Source organism: Strigops habroptila, chromosome 1 (genome assembly GCF_004027225.2).
Source record: "Strigops habroptila isolate Jane chromosome 1, bStrHab1.2.pri, whole genome shotgun sequence".
In the NCBI taxonomy this organism is placed as follows: Eukaryota; Metazoa; Chordata; class Aves; order Psittaciformes; family Psittacidae; genus Strigops; species Strigops habroptila.
In genome coordinates this window covers 101968195-101990186 of record NC_044277.2, presented here as the reverse complement: position 1 = coordinate 101990186, position 21992 = coordinate 101968195, and the positions used below count along the sequence as shown (strand labels likewise).

Sequence of the window (21992 nt, the reverse complement as noted above, 5' to 3'; positions counted from 1 at the left end):
ATATGGGCTAATTGGGTTGGTTGCTCCTGTGTTTGTAGCCCTAATCACTTGTGAGTTGTGATAGTCAAGCTGAAATACTCATTCATATAATAACATGCCAATAAATGCAGAAAGAGGGATGGCTCGGATGAAATATTCTTGGTAGTAACACTTGGGAAATCAGTGATACCATTGGACAGGCCAGGATGGGCCTGAGAGGAAGTTCTGCTCTGAGAGGCGGGATTAGCACTCTCCATGCAGGGCAAGGCACATGGCAAGGGCAGGCTGCCCCTTTTCCACCCTCTCTTTGCATAGGGGTGCTGCTGAGTGTTGACAGTGTGCACCCTATTCATGTGAAGGTGGTGGAGAAGAGAAGCCTCAGGGGGCTAGACAAAACATGATTACTACTTTTGAGTATGACTGCAGAAACTCTTGCTCTCCTGCTTTTAGAGTGACACCTTGAAGCTGGCCAAGGAACTGTCAGACACAGTTGTCTACTGCAAGAGTGTCCATTTCAATGGCTTTGAGGACCCCAGCCATCCTCGGGCTTTCTATGAGATGTCATCGTTCACGGAGAGCAAAGCTCTGAAGTTAGCCCAGGAGTCTGGTATGTATGTTCTGCCCTGGCAAAAGGCCATGCTCTGTCCCAGTCCCTCATAAAGGAACAGCTAGTGGTGGTTAAGCACGAGGAAAAGGCATCTTGAAAGACAGGGGTTATGATCTCTATGGTCATGCGTGTCACTGTGAAACAGTGGGAATAACTTAAGATCATAGAGGCTGTTACCAAGAAGGGCATTTTATACAGGTAGTTCACATTCAGCCAGACTCACTAGGCAGAGGAGCAGTTTATATAAAGCAGCATCAAGAGGAGATAAAATTAGCCCCCATCACTGAAAGGGCCATTTTCTTCTATTTTTTCTGTAGCAACCAGTTTTATCCATCACAACATCAGGCACCTGAGCCGGATCTACCCTGCAGGCTGGAGGACAGATTCTTCCAACTACAACCCCATTGACTTGTGGAACGTCGGCTGCCAGATTGGTGGGTGCAACTGGGAGGTCAGAGAAGGTCAGCCAGGCTGGGTGACCCAGCCTGGCTGTGGAGGGCCTTCAATTGATGTAGATGTGTGATCTCAAGCCCTTTGCAGGCAGAGAGGCTCAGTGGTCACTGGGAGAGATCAGCTCTTCAGCCAATGCTCAATGACTTTTCATAGACCATTTTCTGACTCATCTCAAAACTGTTAGGAGAGCCTTTTCTGTACATCTATTTTGGTCACAACTTCTGTACTTCTACACAAAGAGTTCAAACAGTGAGGAGATCTCCGGTCTAACCAGCAGAGGCATCAATATCCCTCAGGATAGCAAATGAAAATAGGCATATCTGGGCTGGAAAGGAGGTTTTATAATGAGGCTAAGTAGCCAGAAAAAAGATCTGAGAAGGATTTGCTGGCTTCACTGCAGGAGATGATAACTTCTTCAGCACAGAAATAAATAGGTTTATCTAAAAGATGCAGTTGCTCAAGCAGGTGACATAAATTCAATGTAGGACACTTTTTGATCCTGTTGAAGGCAGGAGGACAAATGAGATGGCTGTAATGGCTCCTCCTGTCTCTAACATCTCTGCAAGAAGTCCTCTGGGGTAGCAGGCTGTGAAGGTCAGAGTTTATCACTGTTCTTTGAAGTGCAGAAAAGCAAATGTTTATGTCCATGAAGTGCAGTTTCATGTGAACAGTATTAGTATAAAAAGATTACCATTGATTTATCTGAAAGTGACTGAATTTATTTATTTATGTTGCAGTTGCCCTAAATTTCCAGACAGCAGGCACAGAAATGGATGTCTACCAGGGTCGCTTCCAGGACAATGGGTTTTCTGGGTATGTCTTAAAGCCGGAATTCCTCCGGGATGAGCAAACCAAATTCAATCCAAAATCCATCACAGAAGGAACATGGGGGAGAAAGAAGAAGCTTCTGCTTAAAGTAAGAATCGAAGTCGTAAATTGTCTCAGTAGCATCCACCTTCGGGGGGGGATGTAGGTTATACCTTCTCCTTCTCCTGGTCCCACCTGCACAGTGTTATCCCAACCCTACTCATTTCCCACTGCTGGGGTTTCTGCTTCAGTCCTGCATGGGCTTTCATCTTCAGGGACTTACATGTTTAATGTTTGTCAATAGGAGAAGTTAATGACACTGTTCACTGTCATTACACAAACATAAGGCAGACATGCAGTCAACAGTCACCACTGTTGTTTACAAGTATCATCTAATCACTGTGGGGACAGTTAGAAAAGTTGCCTGTCCCCTAGCCAGCTGGCTGGGCTGGAGCAATGTTCATAAGGTGCTTTGGCTAATGATGGCTTCCTCTGAAGGACATCACACTGGCTCTGAAAGATCTGCAACAGCTTGCCACAGCAGGTCCTGCACTCCTGGAGAAGGAGAGGGAAGTTTGCCAGGGAGCCCCCTCTCCTAATGATGACCTGACCTCCTCCTCTGTTTCCTTCACAGATCATCTCTGGTCAGCAGCTGCCAAAGGTGAACAAAAGCAAAAACTCCATCGTTGATCCTAAGGTAACGATAGAGATCCATGGTGTCCAACAGGATAACAACAAGAAGCAGACCAAAGTCATTGAGAACAATGGTAAGGGGGTTTATTCTATGCAGTGCTCTCATGGGGCAGTAACCCTTTCATTTTATGTAGCAAAGTGTTCCTGGCCAAGACTGCTGCCCTGTGGCCAGGCTTGCTCAGGTGCACTCAAGCCTCCCCACGCTAGGCAGTGTCACAAACTCACAAAAGATGCTAACTCAAGTTGCTCAGAGTATTGCCCAGGTGAATTTTGAGCATCTCAAAGGATGGAGATTCCTCAGACTGTCTGGGCTCTCTCAAGTGATCCTGTCTTTGACTGACCTCATGATAAAATAAGATAGCCCTTACGCTTAACCAGAAGTTCCCCTATGGCCATTTGTGCTCATTATGCATCGAACTTCTGTTGTGCGCCTGTAAAAAGGGCCTGGCTCGCTCTTCTCTAAAAAGAGATAGTGGAAGATGGCAATAATAAACTTAGCCTTGAAAACTCAACCTCTTCTCATATATAACATAGTCTGTGCAAAAGGAGAACATTTCCTATAACTCAGAGCCTCTTCACAAGGCAGGGACGCTGCATCTGCTCATTCTTTTAGCCAAAGTGGCACGAATTAATGCACATCACGGCAATATTATGGGTGAGGGGTGAAAGCCGTCAGCCCCGACCTTCAAAAGAGACAGACTCAAGCCTTACCCACCACTGACCTCAGAGATCTCACAGACATTTCACTTCCCTGTGGACCATTTCTCATTGGTCAAACATAGCTGGGATTTCTCTCTGTGCAGTGAGGGTCTGAATACTGGGGCCTTCTGAGTTTGCAGAGTGCAAGTTCAGCTCTCTCCTGGAGGAGCAGTGAGGCAGTAGGAGTCTGAGAAACCAGTCATTTCCCTCCTGTTGACAAAAACACAGGTACACATGCACACTGCTTTTCTCCACGAAGTAAGAGCCAAGTGCTAGAAAGCCAATGCACATTTTCCTCCCTGCTAACAATGTTTCCCTTTTCCTCTTTCCTGTTTGAGTAAATCTGGCCTGGCTCCTGAAGCTCATGGCCATTTCCATTACCTACAATCATTTTTATATTGCCCTGAGTGAAAGCTGCATAGGGAATGTTTCAGACCTGCCAGGCCTGTTCCTTAGGGCTGCTCAGCACACCCGGCCCCACAGCCAGCCTGTGGCTGGCTGGAGTGATACTGGAGTGATGCTGGGGTGATGCTGGAGGGAGTGCTGCTCAATGGAAAGTGAATTAAACAACGAAAACATCAATTTTGGAAAGAGGCAGCTGCAACAAAGGCTACATTTCGTGGCCTGAGGCTTCAGATATGTGAACTTGCTTCAGCAGCAAACCTAGTTTGATGTTTCGTGGTTGGACTTGATCTTAAGGGTCTTTTCCAACCTAAATGATTCCATCATTCTATGAGTCTGTGTTGGTGGGACTGAAGCAGGGGCTGTGGGCATAGATCAGGTCACAGGAGAGCAGCTGTGGAACTCGAGAAGATGTGGAAACCTGCTGGCTCAGCAGCTCTGAGCATCCCACCAAGGCTCTGAGATGGGTTGAAAATCCTCCCCAGACATCAGTACAGTGAAACCTACTGTCCTAGGGCCAATGACTTTCCCTTGACTTTCATGATTTCTGCTCCGATGGGATCAGCAACACTGTTTTTTCCCCAAGGATGAAGGGGGTCTGGAGCAGATGTGTGTTTTCTGAACAGTCCAATTAATTTAACCATAAGAAAGTCCAAATAAAGTGCACCAGCACAGGTATTTTGCTGTGGGACTGTCCACAGCCCATGTCAGCACCTTCAGAGCCAGCTGAAAGATCCCTGCTTCCTGCAGAATCAACCACAAATCCTTTATGAACAGCTGACATTTTGCTGCTGTTGGGCCAGTGCCAGCAGGATTTCAAACAGGGTGTCCTCTCCTCCTGTTTGTTTCCGGGGAGTGGTTTATTGAAACTGCAAAGAGCACCCACTGTGACCCGGAGAGAGAGCATTGAGCTTGCTCTTCATCTTCCATCTGATGTGGTGGTCTCTGGTTTTATTTGCATTGTGAGTCCGGACCACAAGATCCTTATCCGTAACAGAAGTAGGGCTAGTCTGGCTGTCTCAGACACTGTCTTTACACAGGGAGACAGAAATAATTTTGTCCATAGACTTGATGATGCTTTTGTAATCATTAACCTTTCTTGCAGGTAGGGAAACGGAGGCACCAAGTGGTGACAGCTGGGTGTACCGCAGCACTCAGTGAGGCTGTTGCAACACAAAGGCACAGCTCTCCTTTCTGCTCTCCCCTGGTTTAGGGCTGCAAAAATTTGTAGATGGTCCAGTGGCAACCAGAGACATCCATGTATCAGACAGTGAGAGCCTGTAGAGCAGAGTTGAGCTGACCTCCCTCCTGCTTCTTGCTGCCTTCAGGGACTGTGATGCTGAGGTCTGAAGTGAGCAGCCTGAGCTGAAAGATTTATTAATACCAGGTAGCAAATCAGTATCAGGGCTGGGAACAGTGCTCTCAGCATCTTCTATGACCTTTGGCGTCAGTCAGGCAAAGTCTCCGTCCATTTGCAAGCATTTCTGACCGCCATCCTTGCTTGTGAGCATCTCTTGCTTCCTTCCTTGTTTGTTTGTGAGAAGTTCTGACTGTCATCCGTGCCTATGTTGCCCAGGCTTTAACCCAAAATGGGATGAAGAGTTTACGTTTGACATAGAGATCCCTGCACTTGCCCTGGTCCGGTTTGTGGTGGAAGACTTTGACATGTCAACCAAGAATGACTTCATCGGGCAGTACACCCTTCCCTTCACTAGTCTGAAGCAAGGTAAGGCCCTACTCCCTGTTCCTCACAACAGTGAGTCTTTGGGAAGCTCCAGTGGCCTAGAGGAGTTATCCATATCCATCATACCTCAGGTTAGAACAGGTTCCACTCTCTGGGGAGGGGGAAGATGATAAATGGTTTATCGGGCAGCTGTTAACACTGTCTCTGGGGAAGGGATCCCCTTGTCACCAGTGGCCTTGGGCCTGATATGTTGCCAATGCTTAGACCGATGCCTCTCAGACCTACCTGTTCTGTGGGGTACTGGGAGCAAAATGCTCTGAGACAGGGAGGAGCTGTTTTTGCAGAGTCTTGGCAAATGCTACCAAATATTTTTCCAGCCGGACTAAAGGGCACTTTCCATCTGTGTCTCTGCTTCCAGGTTACCGCCACATCCATCTTCTCACCAAGAATGGAGACCCGTACTCCTCCTCCACCCTCTTTGTGTACATCAATATTGAGGACTGTGATTAGCAGCTCAGCTCTTTCAGGGCAGAGTGAACGTCGTTATGGACTTGGAAGGAATTCAGCATGTGAATGTCAGGGTCCTGTCAAATCCCCAGCACATTCTCTGGAGCAGCCCACGGTGCTCCACAGGATCCCTGATAAGAGATAGCCATCAACCTTCTCCCTTCTGTGTGCTGGAAACATCCTGATGCTGCTGTTGAGATTTGTACCTGTTCGACCAATCCAGCTGTGGTTTTAGTTCACTTAGTGTGTGATTTTTAAATTTTGCTTTTAATGAGAGGATAGGGACTTGTTTTTAGCAAAATACAGCTCTTGGGTTGGGTTTGGTCAGATATCTGGACAAAACATCTGTGCAAGAAAATGTCCCCCCGACCACTGAAATCAGTGGCCAGATGCCAGGTGACTTCTTGCAGCTTCAGATGTCAGCCGTGTTTCACCATATGAAGTCTTAAACGGGGACGCGATTCTCCTCTTTGCTGTTACAGATTTAAAAAGAAAGCTGCGCTACAAAGGCCCACGTTATATAACTCGGCTTTCCTTTTGTATTGTAATAAAAAATACATGAACACTATGCTGCCTGTGTGCCTGGCTCTCGGCCAGGGCGCTTTGCATTCGCAGCCTGGCTCTGGTCCTCTGAAGGAGAAAGAAGCTGCCGAACAGCAGAACTCCCTCTAACCCAAAGCGAAAGCCGCTCAAAGGGACCTCAGAGAATGTTTTTTGTCAGTGTCAGTGGAAATATGCTCAACTGACAGTAGGGCTTTTTTTAAAATGCAGTAGAACTTACTTTCTTTGTGTTTTTATAGAAGAACGTCATTTTTTAACACAGAGGAAGTGGCGGTAGGAGCTGTTGTAAATGTTACCCTGTCCACTTGCACTGTAGAGGTAACCTAGCACAGACAGACAAGAGTGTTTTGAACAGCAACACAGTATTTATGGCAACAAGTTATTTTTCTTCAAGTACAAAGTTAAGGGAATATTGTTGAAATAAAATAATATATATTTTGAAGTGCCAACTATGTTACTAACAGTATGTTAGACTATTAAAACAACCTGGAAAAGTCCAATTACTTGTCACTATTTGCTTCGTCTTACTTGAAATCAACACACATGAAGTTGGAGATAGACCTGCATAAATTCTTCAAGCTATCCGTCTTTCTGGGGTTTTTCATGCCCAGCAGTGGAGAGGATGGGCTACTACCAAAGAGGTTAATGTCCCTTTAAACCGATTCCACTCCCCCACCTATTTCTGAGTCCAAAATAGCCTGGATTTAGTAGTCCTTGGGCCCACAGCAAAACTGAGTTTCAGTTAGTCCTACCTGGAGTTTGTTATGCTACAGTAATCCTTGCTGGACACATTGAAGTTTCCTCTTCACTACAATATTGTGTGATGTTGTAAAACATTGCCAGATTAAATGTGAATTATACCCACAACTCAAAGGCTCATATTGAATTAACAACCAAGAGTTCAAGAGCGGCAGAAGCCACTAAGGCCGAACAGGGTGTCCTGCAGTGACATGGGCTCTCTTTCAGCTCACCACTGGTATGGGGCATTTGTATCAGGAGACCCATTTGAAGGCCAAGACAGAAGCATCCTTGACTCCAACTCAGGGTGAGTCAGATTAACCTGCTGAGCTAGTGGAGAACAAATTTTTTGTGGTTTTGGTGTTGCAGTGGATTCAGTGGATTATTGAGCTAAACCAGCCCTCACCTGCCTGCTGTGGCCAGTACCAGAGAAGTGGGGAACAGAAGAGTGGAAAGATGCAGGGGCAGGACCACACTGTCCAGGGCCAGAGTGGGTTTGTATAAACGACACAGAGAGGCCAGGAGTTAGTCTGCTTGTTGTGCACGTACATAAAAGTAGACAAGATTGGTGGGAAGAGAGAACATCCCTCAACAGGTAGGCACAGCTTGGGGAAAACTACTGGAGCCAGGTGGGAAAGTAGCTGAGATAGATGGAGATGGAATGGACCAGAGCACGATGGACAATGCTGCAAGGTCTCCTCTCTCCCCAGAGGAAGGAACATGGTCCCTGCTGTTATCGTGGGACCTCATCTCTGAGCAGATTAGGAAGTGCTGGAGTCTCACTATAAGTAAGATCTCTGGTGTAAAGAGCAGCACAAACAGGACATGACCTACCAGACACCACAGCAAAAGCAGCAAGTGGGATGAAAAGGAGAATGTGGGTGAGAAGCTTTCCTTTAGAAATCAGAGGCAGAGAGTAAAAACAACTCTCCCAATGAGAAGAGGAGAGAAGGAGCAGTTTACAACAGGCCCAAATACCAGAAGGATCTATTATCTGTAAAATCCCATGCTGGTTTCCAAGTCCTGGCAGAAGTGCTCCTCTCAGGTGTTGGTGAGCATTGTGGCAGCAGGAATTAAAGCCACTTGTAGCAAACTAGCCTGATCTCCATAATCTGACTGTATTTCTGCTGGTCTTCGCTTGATAGCATGATGCTCATTAGTCCCACACCCAGGGCTGATAGGTGGCATTGATGCATCTTATGGAGGAGCACAAGCAATTCTTTAATTTGGGAGCCGGCAGGAGCATGCCGCAGCAGTATGATGCAAATATTGTTGCTTCCAGCAGTGGCAATAGAGGCTCAAATAGGGATAATGTGCAGTGATTGTATCTAGTGCGGACACAACAGGAGCAATCATGCACATAATTTGGCTGATTTGTGTCTCTGACTCTTACCTTGTTCTGCATGGGCTGAGGTGTAGGATTCAATGGGTTTTGGCTGAACCCTCAAGCAGAAATAAGATAAGTGGTGGCAGGAGAATGGAGGTAATGTTAGGGTGGTGGCTTATTTGAAATGACTACCAATTCTTAAACACACAGATCTGTCCAGAATACCCCATCACCTGCAAAGGTTTTGGCAGGTCCTGGTTTCATGGGCATCGTGGGGCTTCAGCAGCAGGGTGCATGGACATGGGGAGACAAATGGTCCTGGCTATGGTGTTCGGGAACAGATGGGTTCCAAAACCTCCTCGGTTTGTTTTTTACTTTTAAAAAAAATCCCAGATTCTATTAAAGACCAGGTGTTGGAAGGATCTGTGGCCCTGCAGAGCTTTTACCTACTGCCATCCTACCCCACATGCTGATCAAAGACACTTACAGCACTGCTGCTGGCTGTTTATTTGCAATCACTGATCAGGTTGGAAATGAAGTAAAGCTGCAAAACCACATCTTCTGAGTTTTTAAACATATGTGTTTCTTCTTTTAGTTTATAGCTGTATCCCTTAGTCACTGATGGCTCACATTTCTCCTTGCCCTCCCTGGTCAGGGTCAGCTCGCAGTGTAGAATGAGCGCTCATCACAGAAATGGAGCCCTGATAAAACCCTCAGTGGGACACACTCTGCCTCAGGTCATACCTCAAACCCTCCTGGCTTTCCCAAGCCTGTGGGCAGGTGGACTCTTAGGTTCACCTGGTTGTGCTCAGGGAGGACGGGCAAGATTGGAGATGCTGTCTGAATGAGAGAAAAATAGACAGTCTTGTCTGGCAGTCAAAACCAACAGCTGTGTCTAGCCCTTAGTCTCATCATCCTTTTGAAGAGGATCACCTAATAAATATACTCTTAATAAGTGGTTTGGGTTTTTTTTTTCCAAGCCAGGTTCTTGTTTGTTTTACCTGCACTGGGCTATGCATTTCAGTCTACAACTGATTCTTGCTGTTCTTTGGTGAATAGTCTTTCTGCAAGGTGAGAAGGGTCAGAACCATCTGGTGTCACTCCATGGGCTACACCATCAGACATCTGGCTAATCCATTACCTTTCTCCTGACCTCAAGGCTGTCCCTCTATCCTCCTAGGGCGGCCCCCTCCTCTCCCAACCCAGAATTCACATAGCAGCTGCAAGTGGCCTTTGTCTTGCATAATTTTAAATTTCTACAAATGAAGGAAGATCATGACCTTGTGCATGTGGCAATTTGCAAAAGGGAGAGGAAAGAAGAGGTTACAATACGATTGTGTGACAAACACTTGTCTTCATAGCTATCAGCAATAAAGTGTCAAAAAGAGGCAAAATCATCCTGCAAAGTCGATCCTGCAAAAGGTTTTGCCTCCTTGGGTTCAGGGTTTGTGGGAGAAAGGAGCCATCCCCTGAACAGTGGCTGCTGGAATAACTGCTTTGGAGCTGGGCCTGATTGAGATGTTGAGTTGGGTTCATTGAGCAAATGTCTGTACTTCTTCCTTGCAGCTCCGAAGAGGGCAAGGTTTGGTCCCAGAGTCACTGGATGCCGGACGGCCCCTGCGGTCTCAGAAGAGTCCATACTGCTTCTTCTCATTCTGCTGCTTCCATTTGGGCATCTGGTAGAACTCGTCCTTGGACTTCCCAAAGATATCGTAGAAATCAGCATCAGAGAGATAGTACTGCAGTGGGAGGAGAGAGCAAGGAGAGGTCAGCTTTGGCTTTTGCAGAGGCTGGGACACCCCAGGCAGATGCATCCCCTCCTCACTGTGCCACTGCTGACCTCTGACTCTAGGCCAACAGCTCCTGTCCTTGTGGTGGGAAATGGAACATCCCAGCAACTGTTCCTCATCCCAGTTCCCAGAGCACCAGGGGAATAAAAGCCCACCAGCCCAAAGGGATGATCTGGTTTTGAGGGCTTAGCATGCTCTGGCTGGAATTTGGTCTCCACTAATCATACTGAGGCCAGGACAATTCCTGGTGCACAGGAGAAGTTCTGCTAGCCAAAGTTGTGGGTGGTTTCTTAGGCAGTGATTCACAGTGAAAGCATTCGCTCCCTTGCTCAGTCCCTCCCCCCAAATATTCCACTGGAAATGTTCACTCCCATTGTTGGAAAGACAGAAAGGTTTGTAGATAGCAGTCTCATCAGTGATACTGAGAAAGACCCTGTGGGAAACAGAAGTTGCATTTTCCCTGGCATTTTGCGCAGAAGATAGCACTCACGTACGGCCCAGCTGAAATACAACCATAGGCATTGCCGTGGGGCAGAGCTGCTGGTCCAGCTGTGGATCAGCTCTCTGGCTGAAGGGGTTGGCCTTTGCCAGCTCTGTTGGGGCAAGACAGATCAGCCAAACATGGGTTGTAGAGAGGAGAGGGAATCAACCCCTTGTGTCCCTCCCGTCGGCTACAGTCATTGCCGAAATCCTTGGGCTGATCAGAAATCTGATCTGGCATTCCTCCCTGTCCCTGGGTGGGATTTGCTGAAATACAAGCTTTCTGAAAAAAAAAAAAAAAAAAAAAAAAGAAGAGAAAAGATCCCTTCTGGAAGGAGTTTCAAATGAAAACTAAAACAGCCACAGCCCAAGCAAAATGCAAATCCTAGCTTCAGTCTCAGCTGTGTCACCTTGTCTTGTGGGAACTGTCCTTTGGATTCTCTGTCCCTCCAAGGACAGAGGCTGGGTAGCAAAATAAAACTCTACCAGAAGAAAATATGTTTTTTAAATGACTACTTCAAATTAATTTTTCTGCCATAAAAAAATTAGAAACACTTAGGCTACAGTAAAATTACCACAGTTTCCTCTCGCATGAAGGAAGCTCTCACTTTTTGATGAGACCTATGTGTCTAGTTAGTATCTCCTTGAGTCTGAAGCAGGACTTACTAGTCTAAAGTACTAGTGCACTTAGCCAATGACTAAGTGCCAGGTTAAGCTACAAAGGTATCAAACCAGCAATGCTATCACCTCTTTTTTAGTGGGATCCACGCCTTCTGGAAGTTCATCGACCGCCCTGTTCATCAGCACCTCTCGAGAATAAATTCCTTCACCATTGGGCACCAGAGAAGGGCTGCTGTTACTGTTGTAGTTGCTGCTATTGCTGTAGCTGTTGCTGTCATCGTGGTTGAAGTGTGATTTATACTCTGGAGAAGCATTTGCCATATTTGAACCTGCCAAGTTGGTCATGCTGAGGGTTTTCTTGTTCAGGCTGATGTTGTTAAGGTCCTGCCAAATGGAGGAAAGCATATCAAGACAAGAAGCTCTGGCACATAAAGTTGGGGGTTATCCCAGGATCTCTCTCTCTCTGTCGGGGTTGGGAGGATTGTTTCTGGCCTGTTATTCCAAAGCAGCAAGGAGAATGTCTGAACTAAGACATTAGTTCAGTGCCTCCATCAATGTTACACCTTCATGTTAGGACTGCTAAAAACACAGCACTGGTAAGAGCCCTTGGATATAACTGAAGCTATTTACACTAGTCTCATTCTTTTCAAGATAACAGCAGGGAAGGTGTATGTGGGAGGGCAGAAGGTGAGATTAGGTGTCTACCATGTCTAAAACTTCTAAACTACCTGCATACTCCTCCCTGATATGCCACCTCTCCTCATTCAAAGCCCCTGCTGCTTCCTTACAGCCTTCTTCCTGCCCTTTGCCAGGGCAGAATTGATCTCGTATAACAGTCGTATTTTGGACTGTTGGGATCTTCTTTCCTCTGTGCTCTGTATCTCACATTGGGTATGTCATTCTTGACCAGAGGCCCCTTGTCTGGGGTTTCAGGTGTCCGGCCACTGCAAACTACTCATACAACATTTAACTGCTCACTCTCATAGCTGCACACACTTTTATTCACATGTGTAGCTTAGGAAACAGCTGGCCAGTCTCCTCCTCACAGATGCCTCTGCACAGGCCTGGAAAAGACCCAGGAGATCTGGGTATATTTATGGGCTATTAATCACATCTCCCTCTGCTTTCCACAGAGGAGCACAGCTCTGATCCTGACAGCCTGAGGTCCCCATGCCTGCTCTGATCATTATGTCCTCTCCTTTGTGTGAACAGGCTGGGGGACACGGTGGTGGTTATAAACCCAGGTGTTTCCCACCCATACAGTCAAGAAGCAACTCACCACTTTGATCTCGGATATAGCCGACATGTCTCCTAAGCTGTTCTTCATCTCCTCATAGGACTTGCCATCCTAAAGGTTAAGAGAGATTTAAGAAGCACGGGCCATCTTTAGTTATTACATGCTCCTGTTCTCTAACAGGGTCAGGAGATCACATGAATTTTAAAGCCCAGTGGTGCCCATTGAGGTGCCAGCTGGTGCCTCCTGCAAGCCCCAGCTCCTGGAATCAGAAGACTCTGCCAAAATCTGAGCTTTCACTTGAAAACAAAGAAACAAATGGACTTTAGCCTTTGCAGTTGAACAATAACAGGTAAAACCAGGAAATTTAAAGACTTCAGAGAGGAGAAAGCAAATGAAAACATATGTAATGCTGGATTTACATATTTTAAATTTTAAATGAATCTTGTAACAGATGAAAATTTGGGATAAAATTATTTTCCTTTTTCTCCCTTGCCTAATACATTTAGCTAAAGCAATAGATTTTTTCAAAGCCTCAATCCCTGACTTCTTATAATTTGGTGTCATGTATTACCAGCTACCTTTTATTTCCTGAAAAAGGAATAGACTAAATACATTGGCAGAGCTCTTGACTGTGTTTTCCTAAGCAGCCAGGAGATGTCAGTTCTTAACAGAATCATCCAACAAAGTTCCCCAACAAGAAAAAAACAACATAAACACATGGGCTGCAGAGCAAACAGATTTAGACCCAAAACTGAGCAATGAACACACACACCAGATGTTTCTGGGATGTCAACAGTTTGGATTGCTTGTCTGTAGTTGCTGAAGCTGCCTACAGGGGATATTTTTAGAGGCACATATTTTATGAGCTGTATCCTTGTTTTTCAGCAGTTCCTCAGAAAAAAAAACCCCAAGTTTTGACCTTTGTTCTGAGCATCAACATTGTTTTAAGGGTCGTTGCTCTGGGAGTTGCTGTCTTATCTGTCCAAATCTGGCTGTAAAGACAGGCTCTCTACCACCACATTGGTTGCAAAGAAAGACAATGCAAACCCAGGTAGGGGAAATAAAATATCTCTTATGAGTTTTACTGCAGTGTGGAGTCCCCTGAGGACCTTTGTGCTGTTGCCCTGGCTGCCCCATCTGCAGGATCCAGCATGGGACTTCACTCGCAGCCCTCTGGGCAACTAGAAAATGGGATTACTTGTGAACTGTTTGACCACTGATGTTCATTGAAAACACCAGGAGAGAGAAGGGACAATCAGTGGCAGCCCACTTCGAAAGGCTCTGGGAATACACCATCAGGGAGCTGAGCATTATCCAACTGCCCATCATCTGCCTTTTTCATTTAAGTCGCTTACATCAGTGCCATCAGGTGGCAGGAATTTAGGTTCACAGCCTGGCACCATTGCTTCCACCTGGCTGTCTGTATGAACCACTACTCTGGCTCTGTCAGCCACCAAAGCCAGTCCAGGATTGTCCTTTATTCCCGATACATTCTGTGCTGCAGCACAGTCCCCAGGCTGGCTGGACCGGCTGGTGCGTGGTCTGCATGGATTTAAGTGCATCGCTCCTTCCTCAGTTCAGCCACACTATGCCCAACCAGGGTTGGAGGCTGGGTCCTGACAGCCTTTTGCACTGGCCACACAAGCAAATCTCCACATTATACTCCTGAAATGATTTGAAGCCCATGTATTTGAAAGAGGAGAGAAAGCCTGCTTCATCCCAGGCATCTCCAGGGGTAGGTTTCCATTTCTACATAGCAAAGAGCTGGTATTTGTAAATCACTTTTGAGAAAAAGGCTTGTATGTATGTGAGGGCTAAGGGTGACCTTGCTCAGGAGCTTCTGGGCTCTGATGGGCAGTCTGCAAACCTGAGCATGAGACCTGCCTGCTTGCATCTTTCATTTAACCAGAGTTTGCCCTTAAAGCTGGGTCATAAATTTTTTTCTGTGGCTGCATCTTGAAAAATAAATTTTTTTTTTTTTTTTTTTAATTTTTTTGTATGATCTGGGGTGCTTCTGTTTTCACTCTGAAGATTTTACTACTAGCAGCCCCAACCCATTTTTGGCTGAAATCACAAACCTGACTTGGAACCTAATATTTTTTAAAATAAAAATGCGAATATTGTGAATTCAAGCACATTTACTTAATATTTACAGAAATCTGAGTTTCACCAAGCACGTAGTTTTTGCTGGTGAAGGAGTAAAAGCTGCTCAGGTAGCAGCACCAGGAAGCCATGAAGGTCAGGACATAGCATCACAGAATGGTTTGGGTTGGAAGGGACCTTACAGCTCATCCAGTTCCAACCCCCTGCCATAGGCAGGGACACCTTCCACTAGAGCAGGTTGCTCCAAGCCCCGTCCAACCTGGCCTTGAACACTGCCAGGGATGGGGCAGCCACAGCTTCTCTGGGCAACCTGTGCCAGGGCCTCACCACCCTCACAGTGAAGAACTTCTTCCTAATATGTAACCTAAATCTCCCCTCTGCCAGTTTAAAGCCGTTCCCCCTTGTCCTGTCCCTACAGGCCCTTGCCGTAAGTCCCTCTCCAGCTTTCTTGTCAGTCCCTTTAGGCACTGAAAGCTGCTCTAAGCTCTCCCTGAAGCCTTCTATTCTCCAGACTGAACAACCCCAGGCTGACAAGACGTCATAGCGAGGTTTTACTGCATGCACCATCAGGGATATGTTCACTGACAATAACACCCTTTAATCACCCCTAAGCACGTGTGCACACCGCAGGGCTTTTCTAGCAACTTACACTCCATTTGTAGGGGTCCCAAGCATTGAACCACCCTGTGAAGTTGAGGGGTTCATAGCCTTGCTTCACCAGTATTATCGGAGTTGCCAAGTCTCTCCCTGCCGGGTGGGTCTTGAGATACTCCTTAGCTGAGGCAATTGCCTCATTCCTCTCGTATGCACTGGAGGTTTTGCCAACCCAAAGGAAAATCTGCAAGGAGAGAAGGTGTTGAAACTCAGTGAGTAGTTGGGACCTGTGCAGACGCTACTGTTTATTCTCCCCTGCCAACTGGAGCACAGATAACAGTAAAAATGTTGTTTCCCAATAATTCTCTGGGATTATGATCCCAGATTTACTCCCAGCCAAGAAATATTTTGCTTTTGAGACCGTCATAAAGTATAAATATTTCGGGAGACAGCTCTTGAACATTTCAAGGTAGCTAAACCCCATCCTTGCATTGGCCTAAACTCCAACTCAGGAAGCACACACACACACCGCCCCCCCGAGACATTTTTCAATAGCCTAAAGCACATTGTCACCATTGGTGCTAGGAAATGAAGGGGAGCACTTCCAGGTGCCCCCACCCCCCTTGTAGGAGCTGGCAAAGACTGGAACAGGTCCAGCTCTTCTCACCTTCAGCAGGGCATGGACCAGGTGTCTCAGTTTCCTCCTTTCTGAAGCAAGACGAACAATGATACCTCACTCACTCAGGTGTTTTGTACCTGGGTGAGAAGGACTGGACATATGCCTGCTTGTCTGACCAAGCACCACAAAGGGTTTGGAGATGGGACAGAAGGCATATTGCCCTTGGTTTCACACTGAATGACGGATTCAAACCAATTGAGCCATAATCTGCCTGAAAGTGTGTCTGGGGAGAAAGAGAGGGGGAGTCTGTGCTGACCTCTTCCCATGTGTCTAGCAGCATGACATCATCTTCATCCAAGTCTTCCTGGCAGAAGCCCACCACCTCTGTCATGATGAATCGACCCGTCTGGTTGGAGCACTCGAAGAGGCGAGGCTGGTACTGTGTGATCTGCTCTTGAAACCTTCCTCATGCATGGCAGGGAAAGAAAAAACAAGAGAGATGTTTACCCCCACGGTTTACTGCAGGACCCTGCCTGTACTTGTCATGACCTTGATGGAAGAGGTGGGAATATGGCAACACTCATCTGAGGGCATGAAAGTCAGCAATGTGAGGTCTCAGGGGATTCTCAGTCCATTTTAACAGCGTTTAAAGGTAACTTTTCATTCCACCCAAAAAGGGCAAAAGCAGAACCCTTCTCTCATTGTGCATGAGATGATGTCAGGTAAAAGCCACATCATATTATTTGATTGCAAAGGAACCCATCACCTGCCCAGAGGGCTGGGGAAATCCAGGTTGTTCAAAAGCAGGTTTAGTTTCATGAATCTTCTGGGGCTTCCCATAAAGCTAATAATGACTGGAAATGGAGCACGTGGTTCATGTAGTCCTTATGGCAAGCTATGGGATGGATTTACTGTGGGAAAGGAGGATGTAGCACACTCTTTTCTGCAGGGTTTGGATCTGCAGCTCCTACTTCACAGAAGACCTGACCCAAAACCTAGGAAAGAGACATCTCAATGTGGTTTCTGACCAAGCTTTTGGTGATATTCTGACTTTGTGCTCCCTTTAGTGAGGACACAGTATCAAAGTGCTTACTCACCTTCCTGCAAAGTTCTGATCCCTTGCTTAATGTTGCCTGGCAAAGCCTAGAGGAACAAGCAGGTCACTTTTACCTCTTTTCACAGGCGTAAGGTGCTTTGCCACCCAAGGCTTCCCAGAACTCTGCTGGCTCTTGTCCTTCCAAAATGGTGTGCTTGTCCCGTTTGGAAACGATGTCAGCTACCATTTTTGCCATCTCCCTCTCATCTCCACTGCATCCCTGTGTTTGGGACATAAGATTGAGGTGGAGTTAGGGATAGATTGGCAAAACTTATCTGTGGGGAAAAGCTGGCTTGGTCCTACCCTCTTCCGGAGAGTTTTAGACCTGCTGGAATGCTTTTGAGCGTCTCATCTAAGCTGGTCACTCAGAATACATTTCTAGTCCTTGAAGGGACATACGGTGCAGCCAATGGCATCTAGGACAAAACTTATGGAAAGGTTTGGCTTGTAAGGGACCTTTAAAGATCATCTGCTTCAATCTCTCTGCCATGAGCAGGGACATCTTTCACTAGATCAGGCTGCTTAAAGCCCTATCCAGCCTGGCCCAGAACACTTGAAATGATGGGGCCTCTGCAACTTCTCTGGGCATCACTTCTGCTTTGGTTTCATCTATCATCTCATCCTGAAAATAAAACACGATACATGAATGTGCTCTAAACCTGGATAATTTGTTACAGCTGGAATGTTGTAAAAACCTGGGGTGCTTCATTCAGCTGTAGAGAGAGGGCTGTATTACTGCTAATCCTCCACAGATGGAGCCTTCTCCAGGGTGCATCTTCCTCCATTGAAATTAAGGGGCTGCCTGCCCAAGGATACACCTTCACAGCTCAGTGGAGGTAGGAGACTCAAGCCCCACATCAGCAGTTTTGGCTCCTTTCAGCTTCTTCCCCTGGACCCCCTGCAGTCTCACCTTCCCACACCACAGGTAGCAGACTTGACTGGTCGTCAGCAGGAAGACATCATTGGAATTGAGCGAGGAGGCCCTGGCTGGCACCTCTGTGGCCTTTGTGTTCATCTCATCTGTGCCTCTCACCTGGAAGAGGCGGACTGCCGGCTCAGGTGTGCTTTTCTGAGCCCGGCTTGTGCCACCCTGCAAGGAAACAGAGGAAAGGATGGCACTGAGAGGTGAGGAGGACACGCGAACCCAGAGTGCAACTGATCTGAGGAAGAGTTTTGGGCTCACAGCCCTCTACATTGCTGTAATGATGGAACATGGTCCTGCACAGAACAGGTGAGGAAATCCAAATACCTTCTGGTTTCACGTCAGAATAAAACTCACATGGCATAACTTCCACTTTTCTCCCTGATTACTCTGAGCCTTGACCAGCTCCCATCAAGATGCTCAAGTTCTATGTGAGCAGATCTTAGTGCCTGCAAAGCATTTGCCATGTAGACTGGGCAAGGCAGCTGTGCTCGGCTTACTGAACATCTGCCACGGAAACTGTATGGTGGGACCAACGATGAGAGCTGAGGGCAATCCCCCTCTTCCCCAGCCATTTGCAATGTCTCCACCACAGATGTCAGCAGCCACTGCAGCAAGTGAAGTGGGTTAGTAGTTAATGTGACAAAATTCAGGAGGGGAAAATTCAAATCATGTAACTGTTTGTAGGCTATTTTGCATATCCTTTCTTGGATAGTGTTCTTTGTAATTCACAGAATGATTGTCTCCTTATAACTCTGCAAAATATTTTGGGATAGAGTTGTAAAGAACATCACACATTAACGCTGGAGCTCAGAGGTGGACAGCTGAGTTTGGATCAGTCCAGGACTGTGTTTACACATATGGTGTTCAGGCCACTTGGGAAGTAGTAGAAATGTTCCACTGCTTCCATCTGTCAGCCCATGCAGGCCTGCCAGCGTCCTTTCCTAAATATCAGCCCGTTTTTCTGGACTATTTCCATTCTAACTGCCAAGCCATCGCTGGTGTTTGCACCTCCCATTGCCCGTGCACACAAAGCCGCATTACCTCGTAAATGATCAGCTTGCCCTTGAAGATGGCCAGGAAGTGTGCGGGCTCCTTGCCCATTGTCACGCGCACCTGCACAGCCTCATCCCCGTGCTTCTTGTCCAGCTCGATGGCATTGAGGGCACAGGCAGTGATTTCATCCACAGAGGCATGGCGGCCCTGGGGAAGAGAGAGAGATGTCACATGCAATGTGATAAGAGGAGGAGTGTAAAGCTCTGCACAGTGTAAAACCTTGCCAATCCGAAGCTCTGCATATAATATCATGAGATCAAAGTTAAAACTTCCAGATGTTTAAATTTCACTTGCATCCTGGTTTTGGAGACTTCAGCATCCCATTTTCAAAGCTTCTCTCCATGTTCCAGGAGAGGAAAAAATGCTTTAAAAAGGAAAGCAGAGATATTTATATACTCCCATGGCTCCCTGAAAGGCTGCAAAGTTTGACCTCAGCACTGTAAGCCCCATAATCCTTCACTTTTTCTGTCTGACACTGCTGGCTCTCAGTCTGATGCCAGCTTGGGATATTTGCAATGGACAGCTGAGGAGCAAAGGGTATCTGAGTTCTTCTGGATGCTTAGGTTGGGATTGTTTTGTGCAATTGCTTCTTTCAATTTTAGTCTTACAGAAGACATAAACACTGCTTCTGTTTGACCTACCTGCCACATGTAAAGGACATAGTGAGGCCTGCCTGATCTCAGGTAGGTGTACAGGACCAGGTAGCAATCACCTCCGTAGAACTGCCCGTATGTCTTGGGATTCACTGGCTGCATTTGCAAGTCCTCAATCCTCCACACCTAGTGAAAGAAACATTCTGGTGAGCAGCAGTGTAGTCAATGTGAAAACAGAGCACAGCCCCTTTGCTAGCAGACCACTGAAGTTCAGGTCTTCAGCTGGAAAGACAACCCTTCCTCTCTCTCCTGGATGCCAGTTCCCCCAGCTTGACTAAGTGCTTGCTGACAAAGTCAGTTTTCTCCAGTGACTGTCACAATACATGTGCCATTAATGGATTTTCAGCAGTCAGTGGTCCTCAAGGAGGAGCAGCCTCCAGCTCCCTCTCAGCCCCACCACCCCTCTCCCAACCAGCTCCATCTTCCATGGGAGGCCACAAGAATGGAAGAGGGACTTCTGCTCTATAGGTTTGGTTGATATGGCCTAAACAGAGAGAGTGAGAAGCAGGTTGACTGTATCAGTCTCATGACGCACATGCATGGCAGGAAAGGAGTCCTCATGGTGGCTGCTTTGCTCCACTGTTGGAGGAGAAATGCCCCTGAGCTACTGTAACTGATGCATTAGAGTTCACAAGCACTTTGCTCTGGCTGCAGCTGTGCTTCCTTGGGAAGGGTAGGTGGGCACAGCACCACAGCTCCATACAGCTGCTCTGTGTGAAATGCTGATTATTGCATCCTCTGCCAGCAAAAGGAGCTCTCTCACCTCTATCTCCCCGGAGGCATCATCTGCCATTCTCTGCTCAGCAGCTAGCTCTGGTCTGGCATGGAGCTGAGTGGTGTCAAACTTCACCTGCTCCACCTTGGCTGCATGCACCAGCAGAGTAAAAACAAGAACCCAGTGAATGCACAATAACATACAACCCCCCTGCATCACCCTCACACACGCACATGATTGTTTTACATGTGAGGAAAAACCTGGTCTACAGTTGCAAGAAGCCAGTCTTGCCACCAGTAAGCTAATATTGATTTTGGACTATGCAAGAGCTCACACGCTCCAGTATTGACCTGTTACAGGTTGGCAACTGGCCATATGCACATTCCAGCGATGATTGGCTAGTAAAAATATTAGTTGTCTCCTGACTGAAAATTCATAATTGTTTTCCAAATCTATACATATTTCATTACTTCCAAAATGTTGCTTTCAGAAATAAAATGGCTACATTTTTCCAGCTTATGATAAAGGGAGAGAGTATTTATGGACAGCAGAAAGAGACAGAGGCGGAGAAAAAAGCGAGAACTTGCAAGCGAAAGAGATTTGCATCTCTCAAACTATTATTGATGGAGACATTCAGCATCTCTGTCACCATCCCATCATTCATCAAGTTCTCTCTCTTTGGTATTGTTTACTTTTTGGGGTTAATGCATTGTAATATTCACTTCAGCAGTGTGATAAATCAAGGTACCGTTTACACCTGGTGTAAATACAGAATAATTCCATTGACGTCAGGAGGGTCTTGGGTGGATGCCAGTGTAAATGAAAGCAGAATGTTGTTTAACACTTCCTCATTAGGTTTAGCATTAGTCCTTTATAAAGAAGTTCTGAAAGTGTGAAATTTTGCATACAAAGTTTCAGACCAGAGTGATCTTCTGCCAACATTTACATTTGGATTAAGTGGTAGTTTGGTTCATATAAGAAGCCTCAGCAGTTCCCAATGTTTTTCAGTTCCTGAATCCTTTGCACCTACTGAAGAAGGTGGAAAGTACAAGGCATGGGAAGCATGTGCACTAGATTTTCAAAACACTGAAGGCAGGAGACAGTTAATACGAAAGATGTTTCCTCAGCTGTTGCTTAGGACAGGTAGGAAAGCCAAATCCAGGACAAACATGCTCACCGATTTTGCCAGTAGTGTAGATTTTGCCCAGTCCTTGTGTTTCGTCCTTTTCTGTCCACCTCTGGAAAAGCTGTTTAAACATGGCTGACTCTGCTCCATCATTGATCACTTCAATGTTGATGGATGAAGGATAGCCTTTGGCTTGGATAAAACCCTAGTGGGTTTGAAAAAGGACATTAGTGTGGATGCACCAAGCTTTTTACAGACATGAAGAGGGATGTGGACCTGAAGCATCCCAAAGAGCGAACATTCCCCACTGAACACAGTGTCATGACCAAGGACAGGATTCACCCCAAGATTTGCATTCAGACTTATAAATGGATGTGTTTACAAGCTCTCACTGTAGTAGCCATGTTTATTTCTGAATTTAGGGGACTTAACCCTGTTCCTAGAGGCTGGTCATTTGGATCCTAAACTTCATCTCTACATAGCACCTTAGTCTTGAAGAAAATCTCACTCAGTGGGTCTCACG

General features: G+C 46.5%; 2 protein-coding genes across 4 annotated transcripts in view; one reads left to right on the top strand and one right to left on the bottom strand.

Moving 5' to 3' along the window:
- PLCD1 (phospholipase C delta 1) overlaps positions 1-7259 on the top strand; it is a 53574-nt gene extending 46315 nt beyond the window's left edge. For all 3 annotated transcript variants that reach the window (XM_030487880.1, XM_030487869.1, XM_030487889.1), the window contains exons 10-15: positions 430-586; positions 904-1020; positions 1777-1955; positions 2481-2613; positions 5217-5366; positions 5743-7259. In XM_030487880.1, the coding sequence (XP_030343740.1) occupies positions 430-586; positions 904-1020; positions 1777-1955; positions 2481-2613; positions 5217-5366; positions 5743-5834 (828 nt within the window). In that variant the 3' untranslated portion in view covers positions 5835-7259. The remainder of the gene's footprint in view (positions 1-429; positions 587-903; positions 1021-1776; positions 1956-2480; positions 2614-5216; positions 5367-5742) is intronic.
- Positions 7260-8944: 1685 nt separating this feature from the next.
- VILL (villin like) overlaps positions 8945-21992 on the bottom strand; it is a 43341-nt gene continuing 30293 nt past the window's right edge. The window contains exons 10-20 of the mRNA XM_030487856.1: positions 21521-21674; positions 20392-20492; positions 19617-19754; positions 18964-19122; positions 17908-18087; positions 17072-17217; positions 16218-16362; positions 15338-15526; positions 12628-12696; positions 11475-11732; positions 8945-10196 (exon numbers count right to left, since the gene is read on the bottom strand). Coding sequence (XP_030343716.1) covers positions 10083-10196; positions 11475-11732; positions 12628-12696; positions 15338-15526; positions 16218-16362; positions 17072-17217; positions 17908-18087; positions 18964-19122; positions 19617-19754; positions 20392-20492; positions 21521-21674 — 1653 coding nt within the window. The 3' untranslated portion in view covers positions 8945-10082. The remainder of the gene's footprint in view (positions 10197-11474; positions 11733-12627; positions 12697-15337; positions 15527-16217; positions 16363-17071; positions 17218-17907; positions 18088-18963; positions 19123-19616; positions 19755-20391; positions 20493-21520; positions 21675-21992) is intronic.